General features: G+C 37.4%; 1 protein-coding gene across 1 annotated transcript in view; it reads right to left on the bottom strand.

Moving 5' to 3' along the window:
• Nucleotides 1-15,729, bottom strand: part of DGKK (diacylglycerol kinase kappa) — a 148,380-nt gene that overhangs the window by 74,965 nt on the left and 57,686 nt on the right. Inside the window, exons 5-6 of the mRNA XM_027608850.2 lie at nucleotides 705-840; nucleotides 127-233 (exon numbers count right to left, since the gene is read on the bottom strand). Of these exons, the coding sequence (XP_027464651.2) occupies nucleotides 127-233; nucleotides 705-840 (243 nt within the window). The remainder of the gene's footprint in view (nucleotides 1-126; nucleotides 234-704; nucleotides 841-15,729) is intronic.

Here is a 15,729-nt window from a genome sequence, read left to right as displayed (position 1 = left end):
TTTAAGCCTAGGGAGGAAGTCTACTTGGGTTGTATGGAGACAGGAAGAAGTCTTCCTTCCCCTGTGTATCCTGGTTAAAGGAGAGATGGGAAAGAGTGGCTGTAGGAGAAGATGGCTGCTACTCACTACTTCATCAGCGGGCATGAGGAGGTCATCAGTGATAGACAATGTATTCCATTTGCAGTCTTTGCTTGCTCTCAAAGCACATAATTTGTGAGATTTCACTTTGCACACTATGACAAAAAGGAAGAAAAAAGATAGATGTGAATCTGGTGACAATGAAGATTCTAAGGGCCTTCCCTAAGCTTCTCTGAAAATTAGAACTTAGATGCATCAAAATAGTTCTGACCCACCTCCAAAGGCCTAGTTCTCATATTATCTAGTTCCTTTTTATTCTTATTGGCTAAATTATCTACTATCTGACTTGAATGGAAACTGATGGCAAGAATAAGGTGATTTCTGTTATTCCAGCTCTTGTGACTGTGTTGTCCAATCCTCTCAGACCCAACCCTCCATTTAATTCATGAGAATTTCCATTCATGCCAGCTTCTTCCCATCTCTTTTCTTCAGTCTGTTAAGTGTCAGAATTAACCTTACACTAGAGTCAATGACTAGTATGAGTCAATGACACTAAAGCCACATGAGATCTTTCACCCCTGTCTCCACCCACTGGGCTCTATTTCCTAAAGTAATTAGAAAGGTACCTTCGCAGATGATAACATTTCTAGATAAGGCAGGAATGCTCTCCCGGCAGACATTGCAGTGCTGGGTCCGGGGGCTGTGACTGGAGTACCAATAGTGCATTCCAACAAGGAAAGGGTTGTTTTCTGCTGCAGGTATCTAAAATAAGCCAAATAGAGAGTTAATCATAGAGATATTAGGGAAGGACAGAAAATCTGCTTCTAAGTCTGAAATGGCCAGTCAGGTGTCAGAGCATGTGAAGAGGAAGACTGAATATTGGAGCCAATATCTAACAAATCTCCCACCTCCAGTTTTTTCCCCAGTGGTTTTGGAAAGGGAAAAGGAATAGGGAGGTAGATCCTACAATTGGAGCTGGAGACAGGAGCAATGATCTCTATACTGCTTGGCCAAACCACTGTATTGATTTAGTCTAAGCAAAATTAGTTCTGTTAGCCTTGGCCTTGGTTCTCTTTGAGTAGTCAGCTAAAGGAGGTGGTTAGTTGGAAAAACAGTGAATCCAAGTCATCTGGTCAGGCAAGAAAGGGAGGAGGCAGGGATCTCTGACTTTGGGCTAAGGAATGCTTTAACTATCTCCTGGAGATATACATTCCCCTTACTAGCCTTACTGCTGCCAGGTAAGCAGAGTTAGTGCATTCATCTCAGGGGCTTCTTGTCCAAGCATTTTTTTCTGAATGTTACACTCTGACTACCTATAGCAGGTTCCTGGTTAATCAATTTAATTCATTCAAAATTCATTAAACAAATATCTACTGCATAACTACTATGTGCTTAGCACCTTTCAAGGCATTGGAGCTCTATGGACAAGACAAAGTCTCTGCATTCATGTAATAATATGAAATGAAAACACAGTTTGGTGTTCTATTCCATGGTATTGAATTTGACATTTACTGTTAACCTGCCTGTAAATGCTGCATTTGTTTACTGTACTCTTCATGGCTGTGGGGAAGGCAGAGGGTATAACAGCAACTAGTTTGGGGGTTGAAAGGAGAAAAGAAAGGGTGGGCACTAAAAACACCCAAGTTTTTTCTGGGTATGCATTCCATGGGACGCTTCCACTTTTTCTCTAATTCTTGTGAATGTCTTTTTTTTCCTTTCTGCCTTCCTCTTGAGTGTAGACATTAGGTGTGCACATTTAGCTTTTATTCTTGACAATAAGTAACGGGTTATATTTATATAATATAATGGGTAGGGTGTGTAAAGGCATAACAAGACTTTAAAAAGAACTATATATTCTCCCTGTTGCCAGCTGATAGTGGTCCATTAGAGAGAGAGAGCTATTGAGGGTTCTAGCACATTAAGTATTCAGCCTTGATCAATTTACAGGAATTAGCCATCTAAACCATAGCCTACACATGGCACTCTCTGTTCCATTCTTCTTCCCTCTTCTGGTATGCTGGCTATGTGCTAAGCTGCTGCTGGATTGACCAGGAAGCTTCCAGAAGGAAAAGCTACTTTGATGAGCTAAAGGCTCACCTGATCTGGGATCACTTTGTGATTCCAATGTTTCTTCATGCTTAGACTCTGACAAAGCTCCAAGAAGATGAGAGTAGATGGTGAAGAATCCTGAGGAAGTGACATAGTCTTGGTTTTGGCAGTCTGAGCTCCCAGTACCTTTCTACTCCCCAAGCCACTAAAGTATAACTCTACAAGTATGTTCCTTCCTTCCTTCCAACCTCCTTCCCTCTTCCAGTAGTTACTAAGAGCCAACTTTGTGTCATCTATGAAGCTAGACACTGGAGACATAGAGATAAATGATCCAAAGTTCTTGCCTCCAGGGAGCTCATAGTCTAGTGGAGGAGAAATCTTCCTAAACAGATCATTTCATTACAGAGTGACAAGTGAACTCTCCTAGAATGTGCAAGGTTCACTCCATTCCAGAACTATTAAGCAAAAAGTCACCAGAATTTGAAGATTTGGAAAAATTATTAGCCTACATATATTGCAAAACATGAGAATATGTGCTCTGGAGAGAGCACTAAGAGTGTGGCTGGACAAACTTTTGCTGGAGGGATTAGATGTGTGACACATGGATCCAATAAACTATCTCAACAGAAACACTGTCAGCTTGGACTGAAGGGTCAGACATGGGACCAAATGAAGAAAGACTGTCAGACTTTTGGGATTCTACAGGCAGAAAACAGGCTGATAGAGTTACTTGGCTGTGAACATGTGTTATTCTTCAACAAAATGGAAGAATACCTCTAAGGGGCCTCAGAGGTCAGCAGGGATGCTGAGAGTGGTTCATAAGCCAGAGGTGCTGCGCCTGCCACCACAGATCCAGAGAGTGGTGGCCTGGAGGTGAGGCCACTGTATTCCTGGATCCAGAGGGTGGGGCCACTTCCTTGATTAGAGTCGGGGGCTCCCACCCCTGTTAACTTGAGAGAATGGGGCCAGAGGAAAGAATATCAAGCCACCAGAGAATTATTCTGAGGCCTGGAAACCTAATGGAATTTGCTCTACTGGGCTGTCAGTTTGCTTTAGACCAGCAACCCTTTTATTCCTTCCATTTCTTCTCTTTCAGAATGGGAATGTTCATCCTATGCCTGTCACAGCATTGTATTTTGCAGGCAGATAACTTGTTTTCTAGGTTTTACAAGTCCATGAATAGAGAGGAGCTTTTCCCCAAGATGGACCATACAAAAAGTCTCATCCATACTTGATTTAGATTATTTAGAAGGTAAGATTTTGAGCTAAGAATTAATGCTGGAATGGGTTAAGTCTTTGGGGGATGTCAGGATGGGGTGGATGTATTTTGCTTGTAGGAAGGCCATGAGTTTTGGGGGTGTGGGCAGAGAATAGATTGTTTCCCTCCCCAAATATGTTCAAGTCCTATTCCCCAGTACCTGTGAATGTGACCTTATTTGGAAATAGGGTCTTTGCAGATATAGTCAATTTAAAAAGAGGTCAGACTGAATTAGACCACACATAGCCCTAATCCAATGACTAGTGTCCTTATAAGAAGAGGAAAATTTGGACACAACTATATACAGAGAGAAGAACATCATGTGAAGATACAGAGCATGTAGACACAGTGGGGACAACCACGTGATGACGGAGCCAGGGATTGGAGTAATGTGTTTAACAAGCCAAGGAATGCCTACAATCACCGGAAGCTAAGAAGAGGCAAAGAAGAATCCTCCCCTAGAGCCTTCAGAGAGAGCATAGTTCTGCTGACACCTTGGTTTTGGATTTCTAGACTCCAGAACTGTGAGAGAATAAGTTTCTGTTGTTTTAATTCACTCAGTTTATAGTAATTTGCTATGGCAGTCCTAGGAAACTAAGATAGTATATCATTACAGGCTTTTCTAGTAGTTGACACAGATTAAAAATCCATTTTGAAGACGGATGAAAAACTGGCATGTATACAAACCACTGATCTCTGAATGCTAAGGAAGACAGTTTAACTTAAAACTTTCAGTGTGTGGTTGTTGGGTTTTGTGCTTGATTTTTATCCCCTCCAAAATATTTAGGTGAATACATTCATGCAGAGACCATCACTCCAATCATACTCTTTGCTGTTTTAGGGCAGCGAAGACTATTTCCTCCATCTCCTGAATCCCTCTCAACACAATCCGGAACCCAGATAGGTACAGTAATTATTTTTCTATTAGTTAAAGGAGATCTTGTTAATCTAGGCATTTTGTAAACTCTACAGCACTGCCCAAATGTGAGAACTTAATAGCATTAAGTATCTGCAAAGTGCATGAGTCTCAGATGAAACATCCCAGAAGGCACAAATATTTCCTTAAAGGAATCTTGTTTGGGATGGTTTATTTGATGAAAGGCTATGTTTAGATATAACAGAATCACTAGTTTTGTTGTAACTTAAACTCAACTGCTTTGTTATATCAAGGTTTAGTAACTACAAAATGTTAGGGCCTCCTGGGTTGGCCATTGGTAAGGTAACTATATCATCCAAATCATGACACTTCAACAGTGAAAGGGGAAGATATTAGTAATTATGCTGGGACAACAAGTGTAAAATGTGTTAATCCTGAGCAAATCATTAGCCATGAAGACACTAGGCATGAGTTAGAGAACGATTTGGCCAACTTGAATTTATTTGTTGCTCTACACATTCTAGTTGTCTGGCTTAGTGCCACTAGTTGTGTGTCAGACTACCGCATAACCACAAGTGGTGGGGACTAGAAGAGAGAATGAAGATAATTAATTAGTCAGAATTTAAGATGTTCTTCTAAGAGCATAGATTAAGAGTTAGGAGATCTGAAATCTCAATTCTGCAACAATAAACTGTGACTTTAGGTAAGGCAACTGAACTCTTCCGAGTTTCAGTTTTCTCATCTGCTTAATTAAATCTTAGAATCATAAGCTTCTCAAATTGAAAGGAATGTTAGATTTCATCTAGTCTACCCACTAGAAAAAACTAATTTTCCTTTTAAAGTGAACTGTAAAAATTGAGGTGATTTGACAATTAAAAATTATATATATTTAATTTTTTAAAAATTTTATTATGTTATGTTAGTCACCATACAATACATCATTAGTTTTTGATGTGGTGATCCACGATCCATTGTTTTCGTATAACACCCAGTGCTCCATGCAGTACGTGCCCTCCTTAATACCCGTCACCGGGCTAACCAATCCCCCCTCCCCCGACAAAACCCTGTTTGTTTCTCAGAGTCCATAGTCTCTCATGGTTCATCTCTCCCTCCAATTCCCCCCCTCATTTTTCCCTTCCTTCTCCTAGTGTCCTCCATGCTATTCCTTATGTTCCACAAATAAGTGAAACCATATGATAGTTGACTTTCTCTGCTTGACTTATTTCACTTAGCATAATCTCCTCCAGTCCCATCCATGTTGATGTAAAAGTTGGGTATTCATCCTTTCTGATGGCTGGGTAATATTCCATTGTCTATATGGACCACATCTTCTTTATCCATTCATCTGTTGAAGGGCATCTCGGCTCTTTCCACAGTTTGGCTATTGCGGACATTGCTGCTATGAGCATTGGGGTCCATATGGCCCTTCTTTTCACTACATCTGTGTCTTTCGGGTAAATACCCAGGAGTGCAATTCCTGGGTCATAGGGTAGCTCTATTTTTAAATTTTTGAAGAACCTCCACACTGTTTTCCAAAGTGGCTGTACCAACTTGCATTCCCACCAAGAGTGTAAGAGGGTTTCCCTTTCTCCACAACCTCTCCAACATTTGTTGTTTCTTTCCCTGTCCATTTTTGCCATTCTAACTGGTGTAAGGTGGTATCTCAGTGTGGTTTTGATTTGAATTTCCCTGATGGCTAATGATGATGAACACTTTTTCATGTGTCTGTTAGCCATTTGTATGTCAATGGAAAAAAGACAGTCTCTTCAATAAATGGTGCTGGGAAAATTGGACAGCCACATGCAGAAGAATGGAACTCGACCATTCTCTAACACCATTCACAAAGATAAACTCAAAGTGGATGAAAGACCTCAATGTGAGACAGGAATCCATCACAATCCTAGAGGAGAACATAGGCGGTAACCTCTTTGACATCGCCCACAGCAACTTCTTTCAAGATACATCTCCAAAAGCTAGTGAAACAAAAGAAAAAATAAACTTTTGGGACTTCATCAAGATAAAAAGCTTCTGCACAGCAAAGGAAACAGTCAACAAAACAAGGAGGCAACCCACATAATGGGAGAAGATATTTGCAAATGACACTACAGATAAAGGGCTCGTATCCAAGATCTATAAAGAACTTCTCAAACTCAACACCCAAAAAACAAATAATCAAGTCAAAAAGTGGGCAGAAGATATGAAAAGACACTTCTCTGAAGAAGACATACAAATGGCTATATATATTTAATTTAATTTGATGATCTGGTATACATATATAAATGTACACACATACACATAGTGAAATAATCACCCAAAGTCAAACTGATTAACATATCCATCACCTCAGATACCACTTTCTTTCCTTCTGTGTGTGTGTGTATTGAGAACATTTAAGATCTTCTCTCTTAGCAAATTTTAGTATACAATGAATGATTATTACTTATAGACACATTGTTGTACATTAGATCTTCAGAACTTATTCAACTCATTCATCATTCAGCATAACTGAAACTTTGTACTCCTTAACCAACATCTCCTCATTTCCTCCTCTCCTAGCACTTGGTAACCACCATTTACTCTCTGCTTCTGTAAGTTTGACTATTTTATTTTTTAAAATATTTTATTTATTTATTTATTTAAGAGAGAGAGGGCTTGAGAAAGCATGAGCTGAGGAGAGGGGCAGAAGGAGAGGGAGAAGCAGAATCCCCGGTGAGCAGGGAGCCTGATGTGGGACTCGATACCAGGACCTCAGGATCATGACCTGAGCCAAAGGCAGACACTTAGCCAACTGAGCCACCCAGGCACCCCAAGTTTGACTATTTTAGATTCCACATTTAAGTGAGATCATGCAATATTTGTCTTTCTGTTTCTGGCTTACTTAATTTAACATAATGTCCTCCAAGTTGATCCATGTTGTTGCAACTGGCAGAATTTCCTCCCTTTTTATTTTTTTTAAAGATTTATTTATTTATTTTAGAGAGCGAGCAAGAGAAAGAGTGCAGTGGGGAGGGGCAGAGGAGAGAGAGTCTTAAGGTCTTACGACCCTGAGATCACAATTTGAGCTGAAACCAAGAGTCCAATGCTTAACTGACTGTACTACCCAGGTACCCCTGAATTTCCTCCTTTATAAAGGCTGAACAATATTTCATTGTGTATGTGTATGTATGTATGTGTATATATGTGTGCGTGTATGTATATATATATATCATATACATATATACGTGTGTGTGTGTGTGTATCACATTTTCTTTATCCATTTATCCATTGAGGGACATTTAGGTTGTTTCCCTATCTTGGCTATTGTAAATAATGCTGAAGTAAATATGAGAGGGCTGATATCTCTTTGAGATCTTGATTTCATTTCCTTTGGATATATACCCAGAAGTGGGAATGCTGGAACATAAGATAGTTCTATTTTAAAATTTTTGAAGAATATTCATACTGTTTTCCATAGTGGCTGCACCAATTTACATTCTCACCAACAGTGCACAAGGGTTCCCTTTTCTCCCTGTCCTCATCCGCATTTGCTATCTTTTGTCTTTTTGATAATAGCTACTCTGAGTTGAGATGATATATTACTGTTTTTTTTTAATTCCAGTATAGTTAACATACAGTGTTATATTAGTTTCACGTATACAATATAGTGATTCAACAATTCCGTACATCACCCGGTGCTCATCGTGACACATGAAATTCCTAACGCCCATCATGGGGATGGATAAAATAGGTAAAATATCATTGTGGTTTTGATTTACCTTAGTGATGATTAGTGATGTTGAACACCTTTCCATGTACTTGTTAGCCATTTTTATGTCTTTGGAAAAATGTATATACAGGTCCTTTGCCCATTTTAAAATCAGAGTTTGTTTTTTTGGTATTGAGTTGTAGGCATGACTTATATATTTTGGATATTATCAAATATATGGTTTGCAAATATTTTCTCCCATTCCTTAAGTTACCTTTTAACTGTTGATTATTTTCTTTACTGTGCAGAAGCTTTTTAGTTTGATGTAATCCCATTTATTTATTTTTACTTTTTTGCTTGTGGTTTTTGTGTTATATCCAAGAAATCATTGCCCTAACCAATGTTAAGAAACTTTTTCTTTGTTTTCTTCTAGTAGTTTTATATGTTTAAGTCTTTAATTCATTTTGAGTTGATTTTTGTATATGGTGTGAGATAAGGGTCCAATTTCATTTTTCTGCGTACAGATATCCAATTTCCCCAGCACCATTTATTGAAGAGACTATCCTCCTATTTTGTGTTCTTGGCACACTTGTCAAAGATCAGATGACTGTAGAAGCATGGATTTATTTATGTGCTATTTGTTTCCATTGGTCTATATGTCTGTTTTTATGCCAATACAATACTGTTTTGATTACTATAACTTCAGAATGTTTTTTAAGATTTTATTTACTTATTTGAGAGAGAGAGAGAGCGCACAAGTAGGGGGAGGAGCAGAGCGAGAGGGAGAAGCAGACTCCCTGCTGAGCAGGGATCCTGACGCAGGGCTCAACTCCAGGACCCTGGGATCATGACCTGAGCCGAAGGCAGATGCTTAACCAACTGAGCCACCCAGGCACCCCTAACTTTGTAACATATTTTGATATTAGGAAATGTGATGCTTCTAGCTCTGTTTTTCTTGCCCCAGATTGCTTTGGCTATTTCAGATCTTTGGTGGTTCCATATGAATTTTAGAATTGTTTTTTTCTATTTCTGTAAGGAATGCCATTGGAATTTTGATCAGGATTGCACTGAATCTGTAGATCACTTTGTATGAACATTTCGATGGTGTTAATTTTACAACCCATGAACATGGGCGATCTCTCAATTTATCTATGTCTTCTTTAATTTCCTTCATCAATGTTTCATAATGTTCAGTGTACAGGTCTTTCACCTCTTTTGTTAAACTTATTCCCAAGTATTTTATTCTTTTTGTTGCTATTGTGAATGGCTTTGTTCTTAATTTCTTTTTCAAATAGTTCATTGTTTATGTATAGGAACCTGATTGATTGTTGTATGTTGATTTCACATCTTACAACTTCATAGAATTCATTTATTAGTTCTAACAATTTTGTCATGGCTTCAAGTGCCCATTGATAGATGAATGGATAAAGAAGATGTGTGTAGAACCACAATGATATTTTACCTATTTTATCCATCTCCATGATGGGCATTAGGAATTGCATGTGTCATGATGAGCATGAGGTGATGTACGGAATTGTTGAATCACTATATTGTACACGTGAAACTAATGTAACACTGTATGTTGACTATACTGGAATTAAAAAAAAACACAGTAATATATTATCTCAACTCGGAGTGGCTATTATCAAAAAGACAAAAGATAGCAAATGCAGATGAGGACAGGGAGAAAAGGGAACCCTTGTGCACTGTTGGTGAGAATGTAAATTGGTGCAGCCACTATGGAAAACAGTATGAATATTCTTCAAAAATTTTAAAATAGAACAATCTTATGTTCCAGCAATCCCACTTCTGGGTATATATCCAAAGGAAATGAAATCAAGATCTCAAAGAAATATCAGCCCTCCCATATTTATTTCAGCATTATTTACAATAGCCAAGATATGGAAACAACCTAAATGTCCTTCAATAGATAAATGGATAAAGAAAATGTGATAAATATAGATACACACACACATATATGTATATATGTATATGATACACACACACACAATGGAATATTATTCATCCATAAAAAAGAATGAAATCTTGCCATTTGCAACAACAGGGATGGAGCTAGAGAGTATAATGCTGAGTGGAATAAGTCAGCCAGAGAAAGACAAATACCATATTACTTCACTCATGTGGAATTTAAGAAGAAAAACAAAGAAGCAAAGGAAGAGAGAGAGAGACCAAGAAACAGACTCTTAACTATAGAGGACAAATTGATGTTTACCAGAGGGGAGGTGGGGAAATGCGTTAAGTAGGTGATAGGGATTAAGGAGGGCACTTGTCATAATGAGCACTGGGTGATGTATGAAAGTGTTGAATCACTATATTGTACACCTGAAATATAACACTGTATTTTAACTACACTGGAATTAAAATAAAAACCTAATAAAAATTTTGTTGAAGCTTTCAGTTTTCCTATGTATATGATTGTGTCATCTGCAAAGAGAGACCATTTTACTTTTTTCTTTCTAATTTGGATGCTTTTTATCTCTTTTTCTTAACTAATTACATTGGCTTGGTTTTCCAGTACTATGTTGAAAAAAGGTGGTGAGAGTAGTCATCTTTGCCTTGTACCAGATCTTAGAAAGCAAACTTTCAGTTTTTATCATTATGTTATTAGCTATGGGCTTTTCATTATGGCCTTTATTGTCTTAAGGCAAGATTCTTCTATTCCTATTTTGTTAAAAATTTTGGTGAATAGGTGTTGAAGTTTATCAAATCCTTTTTCTGCATCTATTCAGATGATCATGTGGTTTGTTTTTTATTTCACCTTGTTAATATATTGTATCAGAATGCTCAATTTATCTATGTTGAACCACTCTTGCATTTCTGGGATAAATCCCTCTTGGTTATAAAGTATGATCTTTTTAATGTACTACTGAATTCAGCTTGCTAGTATTTTCCTAGGGATTTTTGCATTCATGTTCATCAGGGATACTGGCCTGTGGGTTTCTTTTCTTGTAGTGTCTTTACCTGGTTTTGGTGTCAGTATCTGGTTTAGTATCTAAACTTTGGAAGAATTTAGAAAGGATTGGTATTAATTTTTCTTTGAATGGTAGAATTCACCCATGAAGCCATCAGGTCCTGGGCTTTTCTTTTTTTGTTCCTGGGCTTTTCTTTGTTGGGAGATTGGTGATTACTGATTCAATCTCCTTATTTGTTATTGGTCTATTCAGGTTTTCTATTTCTTCCTGATTCAGTTTTAGTAGTTTGTAAGTTTCTAGGAATTTACCTATTTCTTTTAGGTTATCTCATTTGTTTATAATAGTTTCTTGTGATCCTTTTTATTTCTGAGGCATCTGTTGTAATGTCTATTCTTTTATTTCTGACTTTATTTATTTGAATCTTCTCTCTTTTTTTCTTAGTTAGTCTAGCTAAGGATTTGTCAATTTTGTTCATCTTTTCAAAAAGAGCGCCTCTTTGTTTTGTTGGCTTTTTATAATTTTTATGTTTGATTTTGTTGTCTAATCTTTATTATTTCTTTGCTTCTGCTAAATTTGGGCTTAGTTTGTTGTTTTTTCTAGTTCCTTGAGGTGTAAAGTTAGGTTGCTTATTTGAGGTCTTTCTTTTCTAGTGGAGGCACTTATTGCTATAAACTTCCCTCCTATAACTGCTTTTGCTACATGCCTAAGTTTTGGTATATTATATTTTCATTTTTGTTTTTCTTAAGATACTTTAAAATTCCTTTTGGATTTCCTCTTTGACCCCATGTTTGTTCAAAAGGACACTGTTTAGGGGCACCTGGCTGCCTCAGTCAGAAGAGCATGTGACGCTTGACTTGAGGTTGTGAGTTTGAGCCCCATGTTGGGTACAGAAAGTACTTGAATAAATAAAAACATTTTTTTTAAGTGTACTGTTTAGTTTCCATGTATTCATGAATTTCCCCATTTTCTTTGTGTTATTTATTTCTATTTAATTCCATTGTGGTCAGAAGAGATACTTGGAATGATTTCTATTTTCTTAAATTTGTTAAGACTTGTTTTGTGGCATAATATATTATCTCTGCTATGTTCCATGCACTCTTGAAAAAAATGTGTCTTCTGCTGCTGTTGGGTGGAAATTTCTGTATATGTCAGTTAGGTCCATTTGATCAATAGTGTTATTCAAGTCAACTGTTTATTGATTTTCTGTCTGCATGTTCTATACATTATTGTAGATTGTAGTTCCCTACAATTATTGTATTGATGTCAGTTTCTGCTTTCAGATCTGTCATTATTTGCTTTATATATTTAGGTACTCTGGTGTTGGGTACATATATTTTTATAATTGTTATATTTTCCTGTTGAACTGACTCTTTTACCATTATATAATGCCCTTCTTTGTCTCTAAAAACAGTTTTAGTCTTAAAATCTATTTTGTCTGATATAAGTATAGCCACCCCTGCTTTCTTTTGATTACCAATTGCAGGAAATATCTGTTTTCATCCCTTCACTTTTGGCCCATGATTTCTTTATTTTTTTTAATTTAAATTCATTAGACAACATATAGTACATCATTAGTTTTTGATGTAGTGTTCAATGATCCATTAGTTGTGTATAACACCCAGTGCTCATCATATCATGTGCCCTCCTTAATGCCCATCCAAAGTGAGTCTCTTGTAGACAACATATTTCTGGATCTTATTCCTTATGCATTCAGCCAATTCATGTCTTTTTTAAAAGTTTTTATTTAAATTCCAGTTAGTTATATTCCAGTGTAATATTAATTTCAGGTGTACAATGTAGTGATTTATTTAAATTCCAGTTAGTTATATTCCAGTGTAATATTAATTTCAGGTGTACAATGTAGTGATTCAACACTTCCATACAATACTCGGGGCTCATCACAAGTGCACTCCTTAATACCTACCACCTATTTAACCCATCCCCTCACCCACTTCCCCACTGGTAACCATCAGTTTGTTCTCTGTAGTTAAGAGTCTGTTTCTGATTTGCCTCTCTCTCTTTTTTTCCCCCCAATGCTCACTTATTTTGTTTCTTAAATTCCACATATGAGTGAAATCATAAGCTGTTTGTCTCTCTGACTGACTTATGGGGAATCCTCTTGCACTGTTGGTGGAAATGCAAACTTGTGTAGTCACTCTGGAAAACAGTATAGAGACTCCTCAAAAAGTTAAAAATAGAACTACCCTATTCCAGCAATTGTACTACTAGGTATTTACCCAAAAAATACAAAAATACTAATTCAAAGGGGCACCCCAATGTTTATAGCAGCATGACCTACAATAGCCAAGATATGGAAACAGCCAGTGTCCACTGACTGATGAATGGGTAAAGAAGAAATGGTGTATACACACACACACACACACACACACACACACACACACACACACACACACCCACAATGGAGTATTACTCAGCCATAAAAAAGAATGAAATCTTGCCATTTGCAATGACATGGATGGAGTTAGAGTATTATACTCCATGTCTTTTGATTGATGAAGTTAATCCATTTATATTTAAAGTAATTATTGACAAGTGAAAATTCACTATTAGGGGTATTTGTTTTCTGTATGTCTTTCGGTTGTTTTGACCTTGTCTTCTCTTGTTGTCTTCCTTTATTATTAAGGATTATTTTTTGTAGTGATTTGTTTTGGCTTTCTTCTCTTTTTCTTTTGTGTATCTATTATAGTTGTTTATTTGGGGGATAGCTCAAGGCTTGTATAAAATATCTCAAGTTGTAACCTTCTATTTTGAGTTGTTAACAATTTAACTTCATTAACATACAAAAACATTACACTGGTACTCCCCCCAAAACATACACTTTGTGTTCTTGTAGGCAGAGTTTGCTTATTTTTATATTGTGTATCCATTAACAAAGTTTTACCTACTAACTTTTATTTTAGGGTTATAAGTAATTTATCCAATACAAAAATTAATGCATAAATTATCAGTGTTCTATTAATCCTTATACATTTATATATTTACATTTACTTGTGAGATTTATGCTTTCATAACGTTTAGTGTGTTTTTATTTAATTTTGAAGAACTCTTCTAAACATTTCTTGTAAGGCAGGTCTAGTGGTGACAAACTCCTTCAGTTTTTGTTTGTTTGGGAAAGACTTTATCTCTCCTTTGTTTTATTTTATTTTATTTTTTTAAAAGATTTTATTTCTTTTTGACACAGAGAGAGTGTACAGGCAGGGGAAGCAGCAGGCAGAGAGAGAGGGACAAGCAGGCTCCTTGCTCAGCAGGGAGCCTAATGTGGGGCTCGATCCCAGGACCCCGGGATCATGACCTGAGCCAAGGGCAGACGCTTAATCGTCTGAGCCACCCAGGCACCCCTCGTGTTATTTTATTTTTAAAAAGATTTATTTATTTATTTGAGAGAGAGAGAGAGAGAGAGAACTGGGGGAAGGGGCAGAGGGAAAGGGAGAGAAGATCCCAAGCAGACTCCATGCGAAGCATGGAGCCTAACACAGGGTTCAATCCCAGGACGCTGAGATCATGACCTGAGCCGAAACCAAGAGTTGGACGCTTAACCGACTGTGCCACCTAGGTGCCCCTCTCTTTCATGTCATTTTATTTTATTTTTTTAATTTTTTAAAAAGATTTTATTTATTTTTTGACAGAGAGAGAGAGAGAGAGACAGCGAGAGAGGGAACACAAGCAGGGGCAGTGGGAGAGAGAGAGGCAGGCTTCCCGCTGAGCAGGGAGCCTGATGCGGGGCTCGATCCCAGAACCCTGGGATCATGACCTGAGCCGAAGGCAGACGCTTAATGACTGAGCCACCCAGGCGCCCCCCTCTCCTTCATTTTAAAGGATAATTTTACCAGGCACAGTATTCCTGTATGTGTTTTTTTTTCTTTCAGTACTTTGATTACATCATCTCACTCTTTCTTGATGGGCAAGGTATCTGTTGAGAAAACTGTTTAGAGTCCTATTAGGGTTCCTTATATGTGATGGGTTACTTTTGCTGCTTTCAAAATTTTCTTTGTTCTTGACTTTTAACAATTTGATTATGTCTTGGTGTTGTCTTTGGGTTGATCTTATTTGAAGATTTTTGAGCTTCATGAATCTGGATTTCCATCTTCCTCCCAAGATTTGGGGAGTTTTCAACCATTATTTCTTTAAATAGCTTTCTGCCCCTTTCCCTTCTTCTTGGACTTCCATGATGCATACATTTGTTTGCTTTTCTCTATGCTTTTTCATTCTTTTTTCTTCTCTGACTGATTTAAAATAACCTATTTGTAGATTCTTTCTGCTGCTTGATCAAGTCTTCTGTTAAAACTCCCTGCTGCATTTTTCATTCCATTTATTGTATTCTTCAGCACCAGAATTTGTTTGGCTCTTTTTAAATGATTTCTCTCTTTTTGTTGAGCTTCTGATTTTGTTCATGTACTGTTTTCCTGGTTTTACTGAATGGTGCATCTGTGCTCTCTTGTAGCTCACTGAACTTCCTTAAAATAATTATTTTGAATTCTCTTTCAGGAGGTTAGTAGGTCTCTATTTCTTTGATGTCAATTACTGGAAAATTATTGTTAATTCTTTGATGGTGTTCTGTTTTCTTGATTTTTAAATGTTTTTGGTACTCTTGTGTTGATGTCTTCACATGTGATGGAGCAGTCTCTCTACAGACTCATTTTTGGATAAAGACTTTTACCCATAGGTGGGTGTGAGGGTACTTATTTGGGTTGGATAAGGCACCTCTGGCTCTAGGGTGTGCAGCAGCAATTCCTGCTTCAGGGATGGGACAGCAGCAAAGTCTCTGTGGAGCTCCATCAGCTGAGGCCTGTGTTGGCAAAGACTGCAGGGGACCTCATTGGCCAAGGCT

This window comes from Zalophus californianus, chromosome X (genome assembly GCF_009762305.2).
Source record: "Zalophus californianus isolate mZalCal1 chromosome X, mZalCal1.pri.v2, whole genome shotgun sequence".
Lineage (NCBI taxonomy): Eukaryota > Metazoa > Chordata > Mammalia > Carnivora > Otariidae > Zalophus > Zalophus californianus.
The sequence above is the reverse complement of the archived record's forward strand: the minus strand, read 5'-3'. Positions and strand labels throughout refer to the sequence as shown.